General features: G+C 47.6%; 1 protein-coding gene across 1 annotated transcript; it reads left to right on the forward strand.

Moving 5' to 3' along the window:
* Positions 1–694: 694 nt before the first annotated feature.
* LOC135394018 (plasma kallikrein-like) lies at positions 695–15,500 on the forward strand. The gene is made up of 6 exons (XM_064624440.1): positions 695–862; positions 1,218–1,389; positions 8,544–8,631; positions 10,027–10,213; positions 12,625–12,773; positions 15,253–15,500. Exons 1-6 carry the CDS (start codon positions 811–813, stop codon positions 15,433–15,435), a joined length of 831 nt encoding a protein of 276 aa, XP_064480510.1. The 5' UTR covers positions 695–810; the 3' UTR covers positions 15,436–15,500.
* Positions 15,501–18,906: the final 3,406 nt, after the last annotated feature.

Consider the following 18,906-nt stretch of genomic DNA (forward strand, 5'->3'; position numbering starts at 1 on the left):
GTTGCATCGACTGACCGAATGCGTTTAAGTCGCCAAGTGACTCCAGACGCAGTGACGCTCCGGTGTTTGCAATGCAGCCGTTTGCTGCTGGACTGTCAAACCAACTTCCTTTTTTTTTCCTTCTTCGCCATGAGGACACGATCGCCATGAGGACACCGCAACTGTCGATGTAACACTCGGTGACTTAGAATATTCTAGGAGTATGTGTTCTCAGTCTTTTACTACCCCACACTGGCTGCCGATTGAGAGATCATGCCCTCAGAGTTTATGCCAGAGTATATACGGAACACTCAGCTGTAGCCTATACAAGAGAAAGAGGGACAGAGGTTATCCGAAGCAACTTTGGCTTAGTGTTGAGTGTTGGAATATAATCGGGTTGCCATATACACGAACGCTGTCCGTGTCTTTGTCTTTAGGGCGTTCCATTATGTCCAGGGTTAACCTTGTACAAAGGCGAAAGTCCCAGTTAGCCAATGGGTATTGCATATTAGATACCTGAGTGCAGTGATCATTCGGTTTCCATCGCTTTTAGTGAAGTACATGGACCTTAGTTGGACGTGGCGGTGCTGACTCTGCACCGTATATGTGTAGACGGATGTGGACACGTATAATATTACACGTTCTTCGTGTACCGCGGTAGACTTTGACGCGTGTAACACCTGAACAGGCTTTCTTTGGATCGCTCATACTGCTGAGAGAGAGGTTGGCCTTGTGGTCAATGTACGCTGATTGCACCGTTCCGTGTAAAGGTATTTAATCCACACGCAAGATAACACAATTATTCCTCTTATCCTCCGTCACGCCACGAAGATGAAAGGAGTCCTACTGTTTGTGGCAAGCATTTACTGCGCCTTTGCTACAAGTAAGTGTGTCCTTGATTACGGCCCACTTGGGTATAACATTCGTTGAGCACCTTACGGCACCTCCTAGAGTTAGACCACCACCTAGAGTATTGCGCCTGGCGATGAAACTCCCCACCAATCATCCCGAAATAAAGTTGTTGTTGTTGGTTTGGATGTGTGTCCTACAGTGAATCCCGCTTGTTATTTCTTTCTTCCCTTTTACTGCTAGAACACCTATTTCGCAGGAATCAGATCACTTGGTAGAAACGCATTGTCACAGAGACTGTTTGTCGTTTTTGTAACAACTCGTCCATACTGACGGAATATGGCGTCAGTTACAAATGTCACACTACGGGCCATGCTATTTCGTTGCAGAATGTGGTCACAGGAGGGACAGCGACGGCAGTTCACGTATCATTGGGGGCACGGACGCTTTGCCTCATGAGTTTCCTTGGCAAGTGTCTCTAACGGTCAGGGAGCAAAACGGCTGTGGTGCGTCTGTTGTAAATGAGAACTGGATCCTGACAGCTGCACATTGCTGTAGATAGTACGTATAACGAAGTTCACTTTTTAAATAAGCATAGTGTGAGTGTATGTATGTATGTATGTATGTATGTATGTACATATATGTGAAAAATATGGAGATGCTGGTTCCTCAGCTGTGGCGCCCTGTACTCCGGAACGCGTACAGCCGAGGGCTCAACAGCAGGTTGTAGGGATTATAGGGAAAATGTAGGGAAAAAATTAATATGAACAACGAAGGTGAAAGAAAAGATGACGAAGGAGCAAAGTTACATGAAGAAGACCGAGAGACACAGTACGACACATGTCGTACAGTTTCCTGTACAGTGTCCTGTCCACGACACAGTAGACGACCACACGTAGGTTCTCTTTCTTCTTTCTTTTCAAGCTGAGAACCTACGTGTGTCGTCTTCTGTGTCCGTGTCTCTCGGACTTCTTCATGGATCTATACCAGCTAGCCTGCACCTTTTCCCTTGTTTCTTTAGAGCAAAGTTACTGTGGCACGAGTGTGTAATGTTCGTTTGTCTCGTGCTTCGCAATAAACGTCTCCCTCTTTGTCACCAAGTGACGTCATAGCGTTCGACAGCGCCACCAATTTGGTAGAGTTGAACTACGCTTGAAGCTAGAGGGCGAACAAGGTCGCGCCCGAAAGCCACAGTCTTTAGGGGATTAGGATGGTCCCTGAAAGGGACGCGACCTTCGGTCCTACGTTTCTTTCAATAGGAGTCAGCGAATAAGTGCCCATTCGTGGAACCCATCCCCCCCTTCCGTTTTGTGTCAGTTTCAGTCTGTCTACCGACATCATGATGACGTTTCCAGAGGTCTATTGTATTGTACGTTGTTACGACCTGGCTGCCACGCCATGTTTGTCTCCCCCCCTCGTCGTTGGTCAGCCATGTTCCTGTCAGCGAGCTTCCCCATTCACCCAAAAGGGGAAGGAGATCAAGGTCGTCTTCCTGGAACTCGCCGCGGCTGGTGACCTCCTTCTCACGGACGGAGACTACTTAAGCGGCCCCTTTGTCCCTGTTGGGAGCTTTTCACTTTCACTTGTCACGATGTAAATATATTCCGTTCTTGTCAACTCACTTTTGCCTCGTCTGAGTTCTGCCTGGGTGCTGGGCCCCTCGACCAAGCTACCGACTGTCGCAAGACTTAACAACTGGATGGCAGCGACGGGATCCTTCTCATTTGCCGGACTGGTGAACAACAGCTGGACGGAATCCATGGATTTTGGCCTACGATTGGTGAGCGGTTTGACTCTGTTGCCCTTTGGTCAGGATTAGATTGTGGGAGTAGCTACAATTCTATTCCGTTGGGTCCCTCTATAGATATTGTTAGCACTTTGTCTAAAATATCAGAGGTGTGTGGGTAACATCGTTGGCGGTCAGCATGGATCTTACACCATTCCTTCGGACCGATCTGATCCGGGTGTGCAAAGAATTCGGGTTAAATGTAAACAGCACAACGAAAAAGGCGCAGGTGATTGAGGCAATTGTTGAGGCTGATTTAGGGGATGACGATGTCAGGGAAACCCTTAAAAAAATCAGCGAGGAGAAGGAGCGTGAGGAAGAACAAAAGGATCGTGAGAAAGAAGAAAGAGCTCATCAGAGAGAACTAGAAAAGCTCAGAGTTAGAAGTAGAACTGAAACGTCTAACAGGCAGTCAGTCGCAAGACGTGGGGTCGATCCCGAGAACACAAAACGTAGACATGTCGAAGCTGTTGCAGCCGTTCAAGATAGGTCAGGATATAGGACTTTTCTTGGTCAATTTTGAGCGTGCGTGCGAGCGAGAAAACTACGGAAGGGATTCGTGGCCGGCTAGACTCATGACGGTTCTACCATGTGAGGCGGCTGACAGTGTAGCTCGTCTATCGGCGGAGGACGCGAAATGCTATGAGAAAGTGAAGCATAGCCTATTGAAGAAATTTCGGCTGTCGGCAGAAGCTTTTCGGCTTAGATTTCGCGAAGGAGACGGAAGAAAGGTCAGCAGTTATGCCGAACGCGGGTTCGAAATCAAAGCTAATCTTAGCGAATGGATGAAAAGCGCCGAAGCGTTCGGTGACCCAGAAAAGATCTTAGAAGTAATTGCGCTCGAACAGTTCTTCAATGAACTGCCAGACCAGATGCGAAACTGGGTGCGGGATAAGTCCGGCGTTGCTACCGTTGAGATAGCTGCGGACCACGCGGACGAATACGTTTCTCTAAGAGGTATGGGCAGCCAAGACGGGAAACCGCTAGGGAAACCGCGGAAGCATTTTCTAAAGGGAAATCGGAAACAAGAACTGAAAAACGGTAACGCTGATGGCGCCTCCCCGAAGGAGAATTCAACCGGCGAAGGCACAGGGTCTAAAGGAGGGCACGAAGAAAGACGCAACAGCAAAGCGTTTGAAAGGAAGCAGCCTATCGTATGCCATAGGTGTAAGGAACAGGGCCACATAGCCGCGGGATGTAGAAACCCGCGCGTCGCATTAGCTTACGCGGACGACAGCAGTGCAACGGAGGAGGAGATAATGAAGCCGTATCTGTATGAGCTTCAGGTGAACGGTCGTCCGTGTACGGTGTTACGTGACAGTGGTGCCAACCTAGATCTAGTGCATCCCTCATTTGTTTTACCGGAGCATTACTTGTCGAAGTGTGCGTGGATACGCCAGGTTATGGAGAAAGACAGTGTTTGCCTACCGGTGGCCGAGGTATGTATTACTGGGCCGTTTGGTGATTTTCGCACTGAGGCAGCAGTGACGGATCGTCTTCCTGACCAGTACCTGTACTTACTATCCAATCGTACTGCCCACCTCATGCGCAAGGAGGGCATAAAGATAGATGAAGCGGGGGTGTTCGCTCTCACTAGGGCCAAAGCGCGAGAATTGAAGGCGAAAGCGGCGGAAAAGGAAATTGAGGAATCGGAACTAGCGAACCAGGTCGGAATTCGCGAGAAAGAGCCAAGTCAGGAAAGTAGTCAGCAGGACATAGTCAGCCCCAATGAGTCAGACGTTAGTCAGGTCGGTGAATACCTGGCACCGTCGAGCGGAGCGCTAAGAAATTTGGTGCGCATCAGTAAGGATGAGCTAATCGCGCTTCAGAAAGCGGACCCGACGCTGAGAAAAATCTGGGACTCAAACAGAGAGGGTGTGGCTAGGAGTAATGTAAAGATCATCATACAGGGCGGTCTCCTCTACCGCCATTACGAGGATCGCAGAGGCAAGGTCGTAGACCAGTTAATGGTGCCCGAAAGTTTGCGCGGAGATATCCTCAAGATGTCTCATGACAATTCGTGGGCAGGACACCTGGGTGTACGGAAAACGAAACAGCGTCTATTGCAGGAATGGTATTGGCCAGGGTGTTTCAAAGATGTCGAGAGGTACGTGCGGGCATGCGACACTTGCCAAACGATAGGGAAACCTAACGAGCGATGCAAAGCCCCTCTCACGTTGGTGCCAGTCATTTCCGAACCGTTCCAACGGTTGGTTATAGATGTTGTCGGACCTCTACCCGTTTCGAAATCAGGATCAAAATATATCCTGACCATGATTTGCCCAGCGACTAAATTCCCGGAAGCCGTCCCCCTAAAAGAGCAGTGTTCCGCTGAGATCGTAGACGGCCTACTTTCCGTGTTCTCTCGGATTGGATTTCCCAGGGAAATCCAGTGCGATAATGGGTCGGTGTTCACGAGTGCGCTAACTACCACGTTCTTGCAAAAATGCGGAATCAAAGTGATTCACAGTTCCCTTTATCACTCGCAGAGCAATAGCGTGGAGAACTGGCACTCGGTACTGAAACGAGTTCTGCGGGCACTAGTTCATGATTTCAAAGCAGATTGGGAGGCAGGTCTACCTGGGGCAATGTTTGCGTTGCGTTCGGTGCCACACGAAGCAACGGGATTCAGCCCCGCGGAACTGGTGTACGGGCGCACACTGAGGTCCCCGATGAGGCTCTTAAGGGAAGAATGGGAAGACCCACGTACTGACAACACAGTAGTCGAATACGTTTTAGACCTCCTGCAGCGGTTGCAAGATACCAGAGAAATAGCCGAGGCTAACATGCGCGACTCACAAAGAAGAGCCAAGACGTATTATGATCCTAATGCGCGCCCTAGAGTGTACAAAGAGAATGACAGGGTGCTTGTACTCCGTCCTACACGTGCGAACAAGCTTCAGGTTCACTGGGATGGACCGTTCAAGGTGGTGCGTAAGTTGTCCGAAACAACCTACATGGTGGAGCTAAGGGGAAAAAGGAAGGAGATCCGCACGTATCACACCAACCTTATGAAGCCGTATGTCGATTCGACGCACATTGTCAGTGTAGCGTTAAATATGCCGGAGGAGCAGCATACGGAGATACCCGAGTGGGGCGAAATTGGTTCATCAAACCCGAGTGTTGAGGACATTGTAAGAACTGTAGCACGACAAAGGCATTTTAGTGATTCCCAAATATGCGATTTGAGGAATCTTATAGGGGATTTTGAAGGACTGTTTTCGGACTAACCGGGAAAAACAGATCTAATTTGCCACGACATAGAGCTTACAACAGCAGAGCCGGTACGTTCACGTTCCTATCGCATATCACCCAGACAGGAGTCGATTATGAGGAAAGAGATCCAGCGGATGCTAGACTTGAAAATAATTGAAGCAGGTGAAAGCGACTACGCTTCACCTATGATCATTGTCGAAGCTCCGGGCAAAGAACCTCGACCCTGCATAGACTACCGTAAGCTAAATGCCGTGACGTCAACGCAGGTGTACCCCATCCCAAACCTGGAAGAACGGGTCGAAAGGGTAAGCAGCGCGAAATTTATTTCAACCCTAGACCTTGTCAGGGGGTACTGGCAGGTGCCAATGACTGAAAGGGCTCAGAGATACGCGGCATTCACGACGCCGATGGGGACTTTTAAGCCGCTAATGTTGAGCTTTGGTTTGAAGAACGCGCCGTTCGCCTTTTCTAAATTAATGGACCAAGTGCTCCGTGGGGCGGAAAAGTACGCCGTTCCCTACTACTTAGATGACGTAGCAATCTACTCAGAGACCTGGTCACAGCATTTAGAACACTTGCGCGACATCTTCAACAGGTTAAAGAGTGCGGGACTAACTCTAAAAACGACAAAATGTCATCTTGGACAGGCAGAGGTCCTGTATCTGGGTCACCGGGTCGGACAAGGCTTTCGTAGGCCAGCCGAGTTGAAAGTAGCAGCTGTCGTTGACTTCCCTAGACCGCAGAACAAAACCGAACTCCGTGCGTTTCTCGGTTTAACGGGTTATTACCGAAGCTACATTCGACAGTACTCTGAACTGGCCAGCCCCTTGACGGACGCTCTCAGGAAGTCGGCGCCCACGAAGGTACAATGGGACGAGAAAATGGAAAGTGCTTTCCAGAGTCTGAAGAAAGCTTTGGCGGAACCTCCTGTTCTCAAAGCGCCCGACTTCTCTAAAACGTTTACTGTTCAATGCGACGCGAGCAATCGGGGCATGGGAATAATTTTGTGCCAGGAGGATGAAAAACAACAGGAGCACCCTATATTGTATGCAAGTAGGAAATTGTCCCTTAGGGAGGAAGCGTACAGCGCGTCCGAAAAGGAGTGTGCGTGTTTGGTTTGGGCGACGCAAAAACTTGCTTGCTACCTGTACGGGGCTAAATTCATCCTAGTCACAGATCATTGTCCGCTCGCATGGTTGAGCCAAATGTCTAGCAAAAATGGCCGTCTGCTGAGATGGAGTCTCGCCCTGCAACAGCACGATTTTGTCGTTCGTTATAAGAAGGGAAAACAGCACGTCAATGCGGATTGCCTGAGCCGCTGTTAGCGGAGTGGTAAATTGACATTAATTGCCTCTTGTACATATACCTCCTGATACCTGTTGACTTTCACTGAGCTGTTTACGACAAAATTTGGACTTGAAGTCCGTGTACATATTCCACGCATTGTTGTGTAAGAGAGCCGAAGGCATGGGTTAACTTGCGTGTTGTTTGCTAAACATGTTGCCCAGCAAACGAAAAGTTATAAATCATTTATGTAGCGCTATCTTTTCTTGGATCCTGACCGTGGGACGACCGGGACGGATTGCTCGCCTTTTGGGGCTGGGTCTGTGGATCTTTGTTCCGCTTGTTGTTTTGCCTGTTGCAGCATACTTGTCCCATCAGCCTCCACTTTTCTCAAGCGAAGCTGGCACAATCACGATCAAACATCAAGGTCTACCTGGCCTCTACAAACTCGCCTCGGAAACACGACGCAGCAGAGGCAGCGCTCTCCTTACACGTCATCCACCGAGAGGAACGGGAAGTTTGATCTACGCCTTGGCATTCTGCCCCGTCCTGAACCTGAGAGAGACTCCAGCGAGAGGGCCCTTAAAGTTCGTTCACCTGGCTTGCTGAAAGATCCACCTCGTCCAGTGGCCAGCGTTATACTGCACACTCGTCCGAGGTCAACCCGGGGCGGCGACGAGCTGTTACGACCTGGCTGCCACGCCATGTTTGTCTCCCCCCCTCGTCGTTGGTCAGCCATGTTCCTGTCAGCGAGCTTCCCCATTCACCCAAAAGGGGAAGGAGATCAAGGTCGTCTTCCTGGAACTCGCCGCGGCTGGTGACCTCCTTCTCACGGACGGAGACTACTTAAGCGGCCCCTTTGTCCCTGTTGGGAGCTTTTCACTTTCACTTGTCACGATGTAAATATATTCCGTTCTTGTCAACTCACTTTTGCCTCGTCTGAGTTCTGCCTGGGTGCTGGGCCCCTCGACCAAGCTACCGACTGTCGCAAGACTTAACAACGTCAACGTCTTAGTTAAGCGCCTATTCCACAATACTTGCTATTGCGATCCCAGTCAACTGATCGGACATGCTTTTCCAATTTGTCCTTTGTGTTCAGTAGTTATATAGAACAGCGGCAAAGTATGCTTTTGTTTCGGTTCGTAATGTATCCTTTTCATTTCGTAATACACCCTTAACACTATATATGTAGACAGGTGCGTTCCAGGCAAGTTTCGAAGCTTATCACCTGATCCCCTAATCTTCTGATATACACTTCCAGCTTAGGTATTATATTCAGTGCATCCGCCGCCATCCTGCCCTGCAGTTATGTACACTGTGCATATCATTAGGTTAATGTAATAAATTAGATATATATATATGTCTACATATTTGTCCTGAGCGGCCACATGTGCCTATCTCACTTTATCCCCACCATGTTTTTACGTAGTTACCCGTATGTTGAACTTGTGGCACTCTTTGGGAAGCACAACATACGACAGTTAGAAGAACCACAGGAAGCGAGGACTTTTGAAAAGGTAATGGTATTCTGCAGGCCAGACTTGTACAAGATACTGCGATAGATTTAGAAGATACTAAATACTCTACGTAAAATGTATTTAAAATAGAGTACAAAACACTCAAATCTTAATATAATAAAAAATAATATTAAAAAATAAAAAAGAAAGAGAGAACACAAAACAAAAAGAAAGAAGATCGGACGGATGGAGGATAGAGAAAGGTGAAGGTTGGAGATGCGGTGAGTGTGCAGAGTTAGTAGGGGAGAGCAAAGTATTAGGTGGGTTGTTGAGGAAGGCCTGCCTTCTGCAGAGAGAGAATAAGTTTTTTTGCTTTAGCGTGACGTTCGACCGAAGAACCGGCGCGGTAGAGGATGTCCGCTAGCGTGCCCGAGGTGGAGCGAGAAAGTTGGGCTTCACGCGCAGAATTCGCGCTCGGCAGTCTCGCAGAATGTGTTCGATTGATTCAGGTTGTTGACAGTGGCCACAACAGGCGTTAGCCCTAGAGCAGATCTTGAATAGTTGAGAGTTGGTGAGCGCACACCCATTGCGGAGCCTATAGAGCATGGTCTGTATGCTTCGGGGAAGGTTTCTCAATGGAAGAAGGGGGCGATGATGGTGCATGACGTCCCGTTTCCCGGGGTGGCGCAATTCAACACGCTGCTGAACGGCCATTTGCCTGTCGGTGTCGTCCGGAGTTCGCAAAATATTGCTGCAACCCAGGTGTGCCGAGGACGCCAGCTAGCCTGGCTGACATTTCCTTTTTTTTTTTCTTTCACTCTATTAAACATATCCCGAACCCCACCCCAGCTGGTCCGCTGTTTCGTTGCAGCCCACACCGACGTGGGACGGGATCCATTGGAAGACGATATCGCTTCCGGTTTCATTATACTGAGAGCACGATGCTTCGCGCTAAGATGTTGTCACACATGGGGTTCATCACGTCCCATAGAGCGCTTCTGGAGTCTGTGAGCAGGACTGCGCTGGCGAACTCTCGCCCCTGGACCGCAGTAGCTCCATGTAGGAGAGCCAAGAGTTCAGCAGTCGTGCAGGATATCGGGTAACGCGATGTCCTCCCTTGCCAGGACACACTCACTGGTGGAAGGCACAAGCAGCACTTTTGCTACGGTCGTCAATACAGCCATCAGTGAATACTACTGCTCCGTGTACGCGGATCAAACGTTTCACGGAAGTTCCGCCTATCACGGGACTTCCATTCTTAACTTGTTAAACTAAGACTAAAATTAACAAACCTTACGATAATCTTACGATATACTACAAATGACGTAGTTTATTTACACCACCTCGTGTCTCGCTTAGCTGAACATGTGTGTATGTCTTCAATCTACTTTGTGGCACTCTGTTATTGCAATGCTTGTTTGATACACTAGGGGGCTTTCTTTATCTTTTCTCCAGGTTATTATGCATGACAAATTTGCACTAACCGACAACGAATTGCGTGTGGAGTACGACTATTGTCTGGTTCGGTTATCAGAACCGGTGAACTTCACGGAGTTCATCGGTCCTGTGTGTCTACCAGAACCCGGGGAAGATTACACCGGCGCCATGTGCACTACAAGCGGTTGGGGTCGTGTTACGAATGGTATGAGACTTTGGCTTTCGTTTATGACATATAAAAGGCACACTGAAGTAGAAATATTTCTCACCATCGAATGAAGATGTCTCTACACTGGCACCAACCCAAAAGGGAAGGATGGGAGCGAAACAAACATCAGTTTTTTCTGCGGCTTGTCTCTCCCCCTCCTCCTCAAGAAGCGCAACAATGCAGAGGGGCCTCGGATTGGTCTCCCCAAACGGTCTCCCGCGATGATTGGACAAAGTACTTGAGGAGACCAATGAGTGCCCGCTTCGCCTTGTCGGCCTTCTTGAGAAGAAGAGGGGGAAAGAAAATGACGATCGACACCAAGTTTTCACACATCCAAAAGGAGGCCTGCTCGGCAGAAAATGCCACGAATGTCGCGCACAAAAAGCTTTATTCGTGGTCCAATGTACCAAAAGATCGCGGATAAGCTGCCAATATCGGAGTAAACAAACAAAAGTAAATAAAAGCAAGACACCATGTACATGGGAAGATTGAAAAGTTAATCCCAAGGAATATATAAGCTTTCTTCCTAATATGAACAATGTTTTGTTCTCCCAGCAGAAGGCAGCAAGTGAGTCTGTTGCGTAAATTTGCCTCAGCGGTTGCAGTCTTGCAGCGGGCTCAGAATACTGCATACACCTGGCCACGGCTTCCAGTTACGTTTAGTGCATAAGTCCCGCGAGTCAAGAAAAAGAGCGGATCTCATAACATGCATGCATATATTTTAAAGAGCATTCGTATTCCGCGTGGAACAGATTCAACACTCACAGATCTCCAGTAAGAAGTAGGGATAGGTGAGGCAAGAAGAGACAGGAAATTTGCTGAAAAATTTTTGACAGAAAAAATTTTGACTGAAAAAAATTTGCAATTGAATATGGAATTTTTATTTTTCGTGTTAAAAAAACTAGCCATAGGCACATTCCCAGAGGTCTACGGCTCCTGATCTGTAAATCAGAACTGGTGTAGCCGGTCCTAAAATAAACACAAAACAAAAGATTCAAAAATGCAGACTGTCTCCTCTTGCCCTAACCCTCGGGGTCAAGACGAGACATCGGGTGGGGCAAGATGAGACACGCGATGGTAATGAACTATACAAATTAGTTTTTGCAATCCAAGCAACTTCACAGCCCACATGATGTGCAACGAACCCACACAGAACCCGGTGCTATTTCCCTCCACCGTCCTTTGCAAACATGGCACAGCCAGTCTGACGTGCCGCTGGCCGCTCGCTTTTGAGTGCGCTTCTGCTTTGCTGGAAATATCCCAGCAAACAGAAAAACTTGCTGGGGAATACTTGGCAACATGCAAAAAAGAAATACCTGAGGAACAAGCATAAATCTAACTAATAGTTGACTTATCAGTTTCTAAATTACATTAAATTTATATTGCATTAATCTTAAATTACATTAAATTGTCGCGTCTTGCCCGGTGCATATAATCGGATTCATTATTTTTTCTATTAAACACCGGGTATCCAAGAATGCCCATATTTTGCATATATCTAGACGAATGAATAAAAAAATAAGATGTGGACTTACATTGACAGAATAATCTTGCGAGACGCTACTGCACAGATGAGAAGCAAAAGGACTACAGAAAATCGGGTCTTTACATTCCAGGCACAAGTAACCGATTTTTTGTTCTCCTCAACGCGAACACCAATCCTGATAATACTCATGGGCAATAAAGCGAACATCGAGAGCCACCTATGAGTAAAGTTTCAAGCGCATGGAGCAACGCCTTTCTACGACAGGCGGCGTGAAACCGAAAATGTCGCGTCTTGCCCACGTTACCCCTTTTATCTTTCCTTTTTTCCTGCCAATAAATTTCCCGGCCTCCACCATTACCCTATACACTACTCCACGTAACTAAAGTGTGCGTCCCGATGTTATGATCACTACTCGCTCATTTATTGTCGTTGTTGCTGTTGCTGTCTGGTGTTTTTCCTGGGTTTTCCTCAGCTGCTGTCAGACATACATCGGCAGAGTCCCCTTAGAAGTCGGCCCTGGACGCGCACTCCCTCAGAGTGTTAGTCGTGACGTTGCCCATTTCTGTGAGGCCGACAACGCCGAGCTCTTAGCACCACCACAACAACAACAATTAAGCTTGTGACGCAAAAGGTCACGTGCACATTTCACCTAATGTTGTATGAGGAATTCCTTTTGGAGATTTTCCTTCTTAACGAATGGAAGTTGCCTAGAGTGTTGACAAACAGGAGAACCCTGTGACTTTTCGCATGACTTCGCTTCATTATATATGAACTTCTTTCTCGCGTGCTAGTTCTTTCTGTAGATACCGTGAAAGCTGCATAACGGAATCGAGCTTGATCAGTACAAAGAGTGCAATCGTTCAAAAAAGGCAGAAACTACATATTTTCCCACAAAGACCACTTTCTTCTATCATTCTTTCAGGTGGATATACTCCTGACATTCTGCAGAAAGTAGATCTACCCATTTGGACTAACGAAGAGTGCGCGCTGGCGTACGCAGAACATCAGCTGAATATTACTGATGACATGGTCTGTGCTGGCTATAAAGAAGGGAGGAAGGGCACCTGTCGTGTAAGTCAGAGCATCTGTCATGACGCTTTCAGCAGCGAGTTACGGAAAAGGCACGACACGACCCACATGGCTAGTACGTAGAGGATTTTGACGGCGGCAGCTTGTACAAAAGTGCATCATATGCCTGGGTTGCATCACATCCCCTATACCCAGAGTTGTACGTAACTCGTTACAAGTAACTCGTTACCCAGTAACCAGTTACTTTTTTCGGTAACGAAGTAACGACGTAGTTACTTTTCTAAAAATTGTAACTAATAACGTATTCAGTTACAAAAATCGGTAACTCGTTACTCACGTTACTCGTTCCTTTCCTTCGTTTACGCTCGGCTTCAACATGGACGACATGGTCAGTTAGTATGTGGAAATTCCCGAAATCTCGTACGCTTCTAACACGACACGAGGTGACCTGACCTGGATGTTCAGCTCCTGGGAGCCTCTGGTCGACAGTCATTCTTTTGTTGAGTCTGAAGGTGACCGGCATGACGAATGCCGCAACACTTCCCGGTCGTGTCATTGACCATGAAAGCATTCTTGGAAAAATACCCTGAATTTGTTTGTGGGTGTAGGTGCTATCTCCCAGCAGCTGCCAATGAATATACTAGAGTAACTGAGCTCGCCGAAACTCGGATCCTGAGATGGCACTGTCAATCTCTGCTGATTCGCCGTGTTGTTGTAAAGTGGGTCCACCCGACGTGGACCACGAAATCCCGGGTTTATTACATGCAGCTCGCGCGTGTCATTGGCCTACCAGCGTATCCCGGGAAGAAACCTTAGTCCCCGTATTTTCGCTCCCACCTCCACACTTGTGATCACTCGTTGGATTATAAGATGGCACAGATGATAATCACGTGAGTGTGGCCTGGGTTGGACGAGACGTTCAGGGTGAAGGCGGCAAAAGGTGACGGGAATGTAGTATTTTAGTGTCTTCTTTGCTATCCCAAACTAAAATGACCGAGAGCATCACACTCGTCGCATTCGAATTTGGAGAAGCGTGCCCAGGTAAACGTCTTCAATATTTTAGTTAGCTGTAGCAGTTACCATATCGAGGATTACACGGTAAAGGCACTGCTTTCCACGAGTCCATCGAATACCTCGTGGAGCCAATGCTGTGTTGTGAGGCCCGAGAACATTTGTTGATTTGATGGCTTACAACGGGGGGGGGGGGGGGGGGGGTATGTTTACTGAAAGAAAGGAAAGGTTGGTGTAGCATTTATCAGAACATATCAGATATATCACATATTTATCAGAACATAAACGCACAATATCGTGCTGACGTCGTGTAGCCTCCTAACCATAGTGCCAAACTAAGGGAATAAAAGCAGCTGTTGACCTTGGATTCACAGAACGAAAAAAGAAGGAAAGTCAGCCTCGCTACTAATCAGGCGCACCCAAAGCATGCATCAAACAAAGGTGGTTGTATTTGATGCAACCATGCCTTTCCACAGCAATTTTTCAGTCTTGCCACAGAGGCTCTCTCGAGCAAACGCACCAAAAATAACCCATGCCCATTTCGAGTACCAACTATTCTTCCAAGCAAATTCCATGGAAATTGTCGGACCAAATGAAGCACGTGTCAATTTTGATATGGTTGTGGCTCTGTAATAGCTTGGTAACGTAATAGTAACTCGTTACTATCGAGTAACGAGAACGCGTTCCTTTTGTTACTTTGGTAAAGGGTAACGTATTTAGTTCCTTTTTTTCGTGGTAACGAGTAACGGTATTTAGTTCCTTTTTTTCGGTAACGTGCACAAGTCTGCCTATACCTAGTTACAAGATTCACAGTCGTCACCAGGATGTAGCCTCAATGGCGACACGATGTCGCCAACCGCTCCCTTCTTTACCCCAAGAATACCACTTTGTGCCTTACACTTCTCCGCCAAATGCCGCGCCGTGTTACCACAATCTCCAACCATCCGACTTGCTACTAAAAGTAGTCCCTATAGGGAGTAAATGCACGGGCCTAAATGAATTTCACAGAGTCAGCATTATATTGCGCGAACTAGTCAAAGGGACATAATTGACGTTCACGAATGAAAATACTTCGTGTTAATCCGTCAACCGTGATATGTCGACTGATAAAAAATCTTGCGACATATATAGGGCACAATCTGTCAAGAAAGAACCGCTAAATATTTCTTACCTTGTGCGGGTGTCAAATTGCCAACTTAGCTAAGTTATTCCTTATTCCATCAAGTTCACGAGGAGCACATATTTACGAAGACAATTGCATTCGGAAGACCATTCGCGAAGTTCAGTGACTCTTTGCAGTCCTCAGGAGTAAATGTCGGGGTAATGGGACTAAAATGGGGAGTAATTGCAGTCTATACAACTATAAGCTGCAGTTAATCTCCATTTTACTCTTTTCTTCTCACAGTGTATATGTGTGCGCGTGTGTATGTGCGCATATTCCTTTATTTATGGTTGATGAGCTCCATTCTCCCTGTCTTCACTTCATAAAACGTTATCATTATTCCACCAGGGTGACTCTGGAGGTCCATTGGTTTGCGAAAGAGATGATGGAAGCTGGGTTCAAGTTGGTATAACCTCGTGGGGAGGCGATGAAAGAGATCTATGCGCTTTGCCCAACGAACCATCTGTATTTGCGCGCGTCAGTTATGTTCTGGATTGGATTCATTCTACGATCCGTGAAAACAGCCTGTGAAGGAACACGTGAGTCAAGAACTTGCCAACCGCTCTAAGTCTTCAATAAAAAGAAATTCCAAAACACTGGTGCTGTGTGTCGTTGATTTTACGCTGTCGTTTATCACGCTTTAATCGGTCTGCGGCACTGGAACGTTATTGTTTGATAGACCAGTAACACCCTACACTGTTAAAACGGAACTTCACAACGTAGCACGCTCCTAGCCAACCGTCATTCCGAATTATATAATTCTGCGTCCTTATTTGCTGAAAATGGGAGGAGGCGCCTACCTCTTGTCCCAGATAGGCTCCTCCCCCTGTTTTGAACGAATCATGACACAGAATAATATGGTAGGCTAGGAGCGTGCTATGTGGTGAACTTCTAGTCGCCCCCCTCTTCCCATGAAAAATCTTCCTCGAAGCATACAGACCATGCTCCATAGGCTCTGGGTGTGCGTTCACCAACTCTCAGCTGTTCAAGATCGGCTCTAGGGGTGACGCCAGCTGCGGCCACTGTCAACAATCCGAAACAATCGAACACATCCTGAGAGACTGCCGAGCATACCATTCTGCGCGCGAAGCCCATCTCCCTCGCTCCACCTCGGACACGCTAGCGGACATCCTCTACCCCGCTGGTTCTTCTGCCGAACGTTCCGCTCAAGCAAGAAACCTCATTTTCTTCCTGCTGAAGACAGGCCTTGCTCATCGACCCATCCAATGCTCTACTCTCCCCGATGAACTCGTGCACATCACCGCATCCCCGTCCTTCAACCTCCTCTATCCTCCATCCGTCCGTCCTTCCTTTGTGTTTTGTTTTGCTTTGCGTTCTTTTTTCTTTCTTGCTATCTTTTTTTTTCTATAGTTGTGACGACGCCCACTTCTGTGTGGCCAACAACGGCGAGCCTATCCTGCCATCACGAAAAGAAAAGAAAAACAAACAAAAGGAAGACAAACGAAAGGTAAACAAACAAAAGCAAAACAAACAAACAAACAAAACGGAAAACGAACACGAAATTGGTCACAGTTCTCCAAGAAGGCCACTGATCTGTAGAAACCGATCCCTGTGGCAAGGGTGTAAGACGTGTTTAAGACGGGACATAGTTGCTGCATAGATACTGACGATGCTGGCCATCCTTCCAAGTAAGGCTACATAAGCTATATATGTAGGTTCGGCGGATTCATCAACTTCTCTTCCGTTACGCTGTGAAGATGCAAGGTAGACCTCGTGGATCTCGCAAGCCTTTGTCACGCACTTTGATCTAACTAACACATTCTTGCATTTTTTTATTTTCGGTTCTGGTGACGTCCATGAGAGTCTTAATAATAATTATCAGCGACGATGTGGACAACTCTGGAACAAGTGGCAAACACACGAAACGTTAAATGAAAGCATGCCTCGAGGCTGTTCGCAATGAACGCTTTTCCTGTGAAGTATTTCGGACTGTTTAATGAAGAAAGGTGGGCGAAGTTCCACATTCATTCCCATGGTTGAAATGTCCTTACCTTCTAATGCTCATTTCAGCCTTACACGCGCTCAGACTGGTACAGTAACTTGAGTACAGTAGATTTAAGTTACTATTTTAAATACGTTTGCGAGTAACTTGGTATCTTGCAAATACTTTCAAAGGCCGTACATAAGAATACAACTGTTCATACAATACGAAAAATGCGACTTGCCATGAAGTTTCTCGTGAATGAAGGTGTAAAGTCATCTGAAATTCACAGAAGACTTCAAGCTCAGTATGGCCACGATACACTTAGCCGCAGCAAAGCGTTTGAGTGGTGCAAACCGTTCCGAGGGATCAGTGCAGGCCGATCCCGGCCGGGGCGGCTCAGAGCCCAGTGTCAGAGTTCCTGAGAACACCCAACTTGTGGAGCACCTGATCCTCAAGGACCGCGGATAACATGTCTCGAATTGGCTCGAAAGACGGACCTTTCTGTGGGAACGTTGAATACTGTCATTCATGAACACCTCCAGTTCGTCCAGAAAGTTAGTGCCCGTTGGGTCCCGAGGCAGCTCTCCGTGTTTGACCGGCAGACACGACTGGAAATCTCCCAAGAGCTAAGGCACCGTTTCGACACTGAAGGACAGCCGTTCCTTGATCGGATCATCACGTGCAATAAAGCGTGGGCGCAGGACTACACTCCTGAATCTAAACGCGCATCACAAGAGTACAAGCATCCGGGCTCGCCAGCTCCCACGAAGTTCCGAAGCACCCTGTCTGCGAGTAAGGTCATGGCCACGTTTTTCTGGGACAAGGCTGGAATTGTTCATGTTGATTTTGTGCCCCACTGGTACCACCATCAATGGTGCATATTACTGCTAGGTTGTCAGGGATGTACATAAGGCGGCAACCGGAGCAACTTTTGCCAACTGAATCGGGCCAACGGAGTGCAAACTCAGCGTGAACGGAACGGTATCGAAGCTATGCAACCGCATGGAGCAGAATGTCCACGTTGAGGCTGTCATGGTGAAGCGTCGGCCTCGCGTTTACCCCGCTTGTTGCACGCGATGTGGCAATGCTTATTGTAGTAAACTGCTGTACGCATTGTTTAGTAACATAAATGATATTTTAGCGGTTCTTGAAAAAGTACGGTGCTAATAATATCTAGAAATCAGGTCTTCACAAAAAATTTTGAGATATGAAGAGAATGTTGGCTTATGAGTGTTTCGAACTACTTACGAGTATGAGCGAACTACTAGCAATGCTCACTAAAGAAATATCAAACTGCATTTTTGTTACCGTTATCTCCTTACACATTTCCGATTTGCCATGTGCCACAAATAATATTTTGATGTTTCATTTAGTCACCTTCGCCTTGCACACACCTTGCCACCTCCTGCCAAACGATATATTTTAATTTGATGTCCTTATACTGGAGAAGTTTGACGTTCCAAAAGGGTGGCCTCGTTGAAGTTCACACGACGGGTCTGCGTGTCCTTCTAGGAGGCAGGGCGAAGAGGGCAAAGACCGAAGGAAAAAATAATAATAAAGCGGTCACAGGTCATAGGTGACTTTGTCACGTGCTTGTGGCATTTCCTGTGAAGCGTGTTTTCATTGGCGCACAGGGTTCCGTCGGGTGGTGTCACTTCCTTTCCTCAGGCTAAATATCTATCCTTGGCAGGAAACTGGCTCATCAGTCCGTCGTCTATTGTTCGCTAAGTAGGTCACCGTTCCTTTAAAGTTCTGCTGCCATTCAGTTGGCAAAACTGCACCACGCGGTTGCCGCCTAAGGCGCTGAAGCAAAAGCGGCCGGGCCTCATCACCAAAGGAGTCCTCCTCCTACAGGACAATGCACGCCCGCCAACGGCAGGACAATGCACGCCCGCTTACCGAGCATCTCACGACACTGACCTTACAGGAACTTGGCTGGGAGTTGCTGCCACATTCCCCTTTCAGGGATTTCCCCCAGGGATTTCCATCTCTTCGGGCCACTGATGGCGTTCCTTGGGGGCTGCCACTTCAGTTGCGACGACGAGGTCAAGAATACG

This window comes from Ornithodoros turicata, chromosome 5 (genome assembly GCF_037126465.1).
Source record: "Ornithodoros turicata isolate Travis chromosome 5, ASM3712646v1, whole genome shotgun sequence".
NCBI lineage: Eukaryota > Metazoa > Arthropoda > Arachnida > Ixodida > Argasidae > Ornithodoros > Ornithodoros turicata.

Coding starts and splice junctions, on each gene's coding strand:
- LOC135394018 (XM_064624440.1), top strand. CDS start 811: ATGAAAGGAGTCCTACTGTTTGTGGCAAGCATTTACTGCGCCTTTGCT. Junction 1,390..8,543: donor GCTGCACATTGCTGTAGATA/GTACGTATAACG, acceptor GTTTTTACGTAG/TTACCCGTATGTTGAACTTG. Junction 8,632..10,026: donor AAGCGAGGACTTTTGAAAAG/GTAATGGTATTC, acceptor TCTTTTCTCCAG/GTTATTATGCATGACAAATT.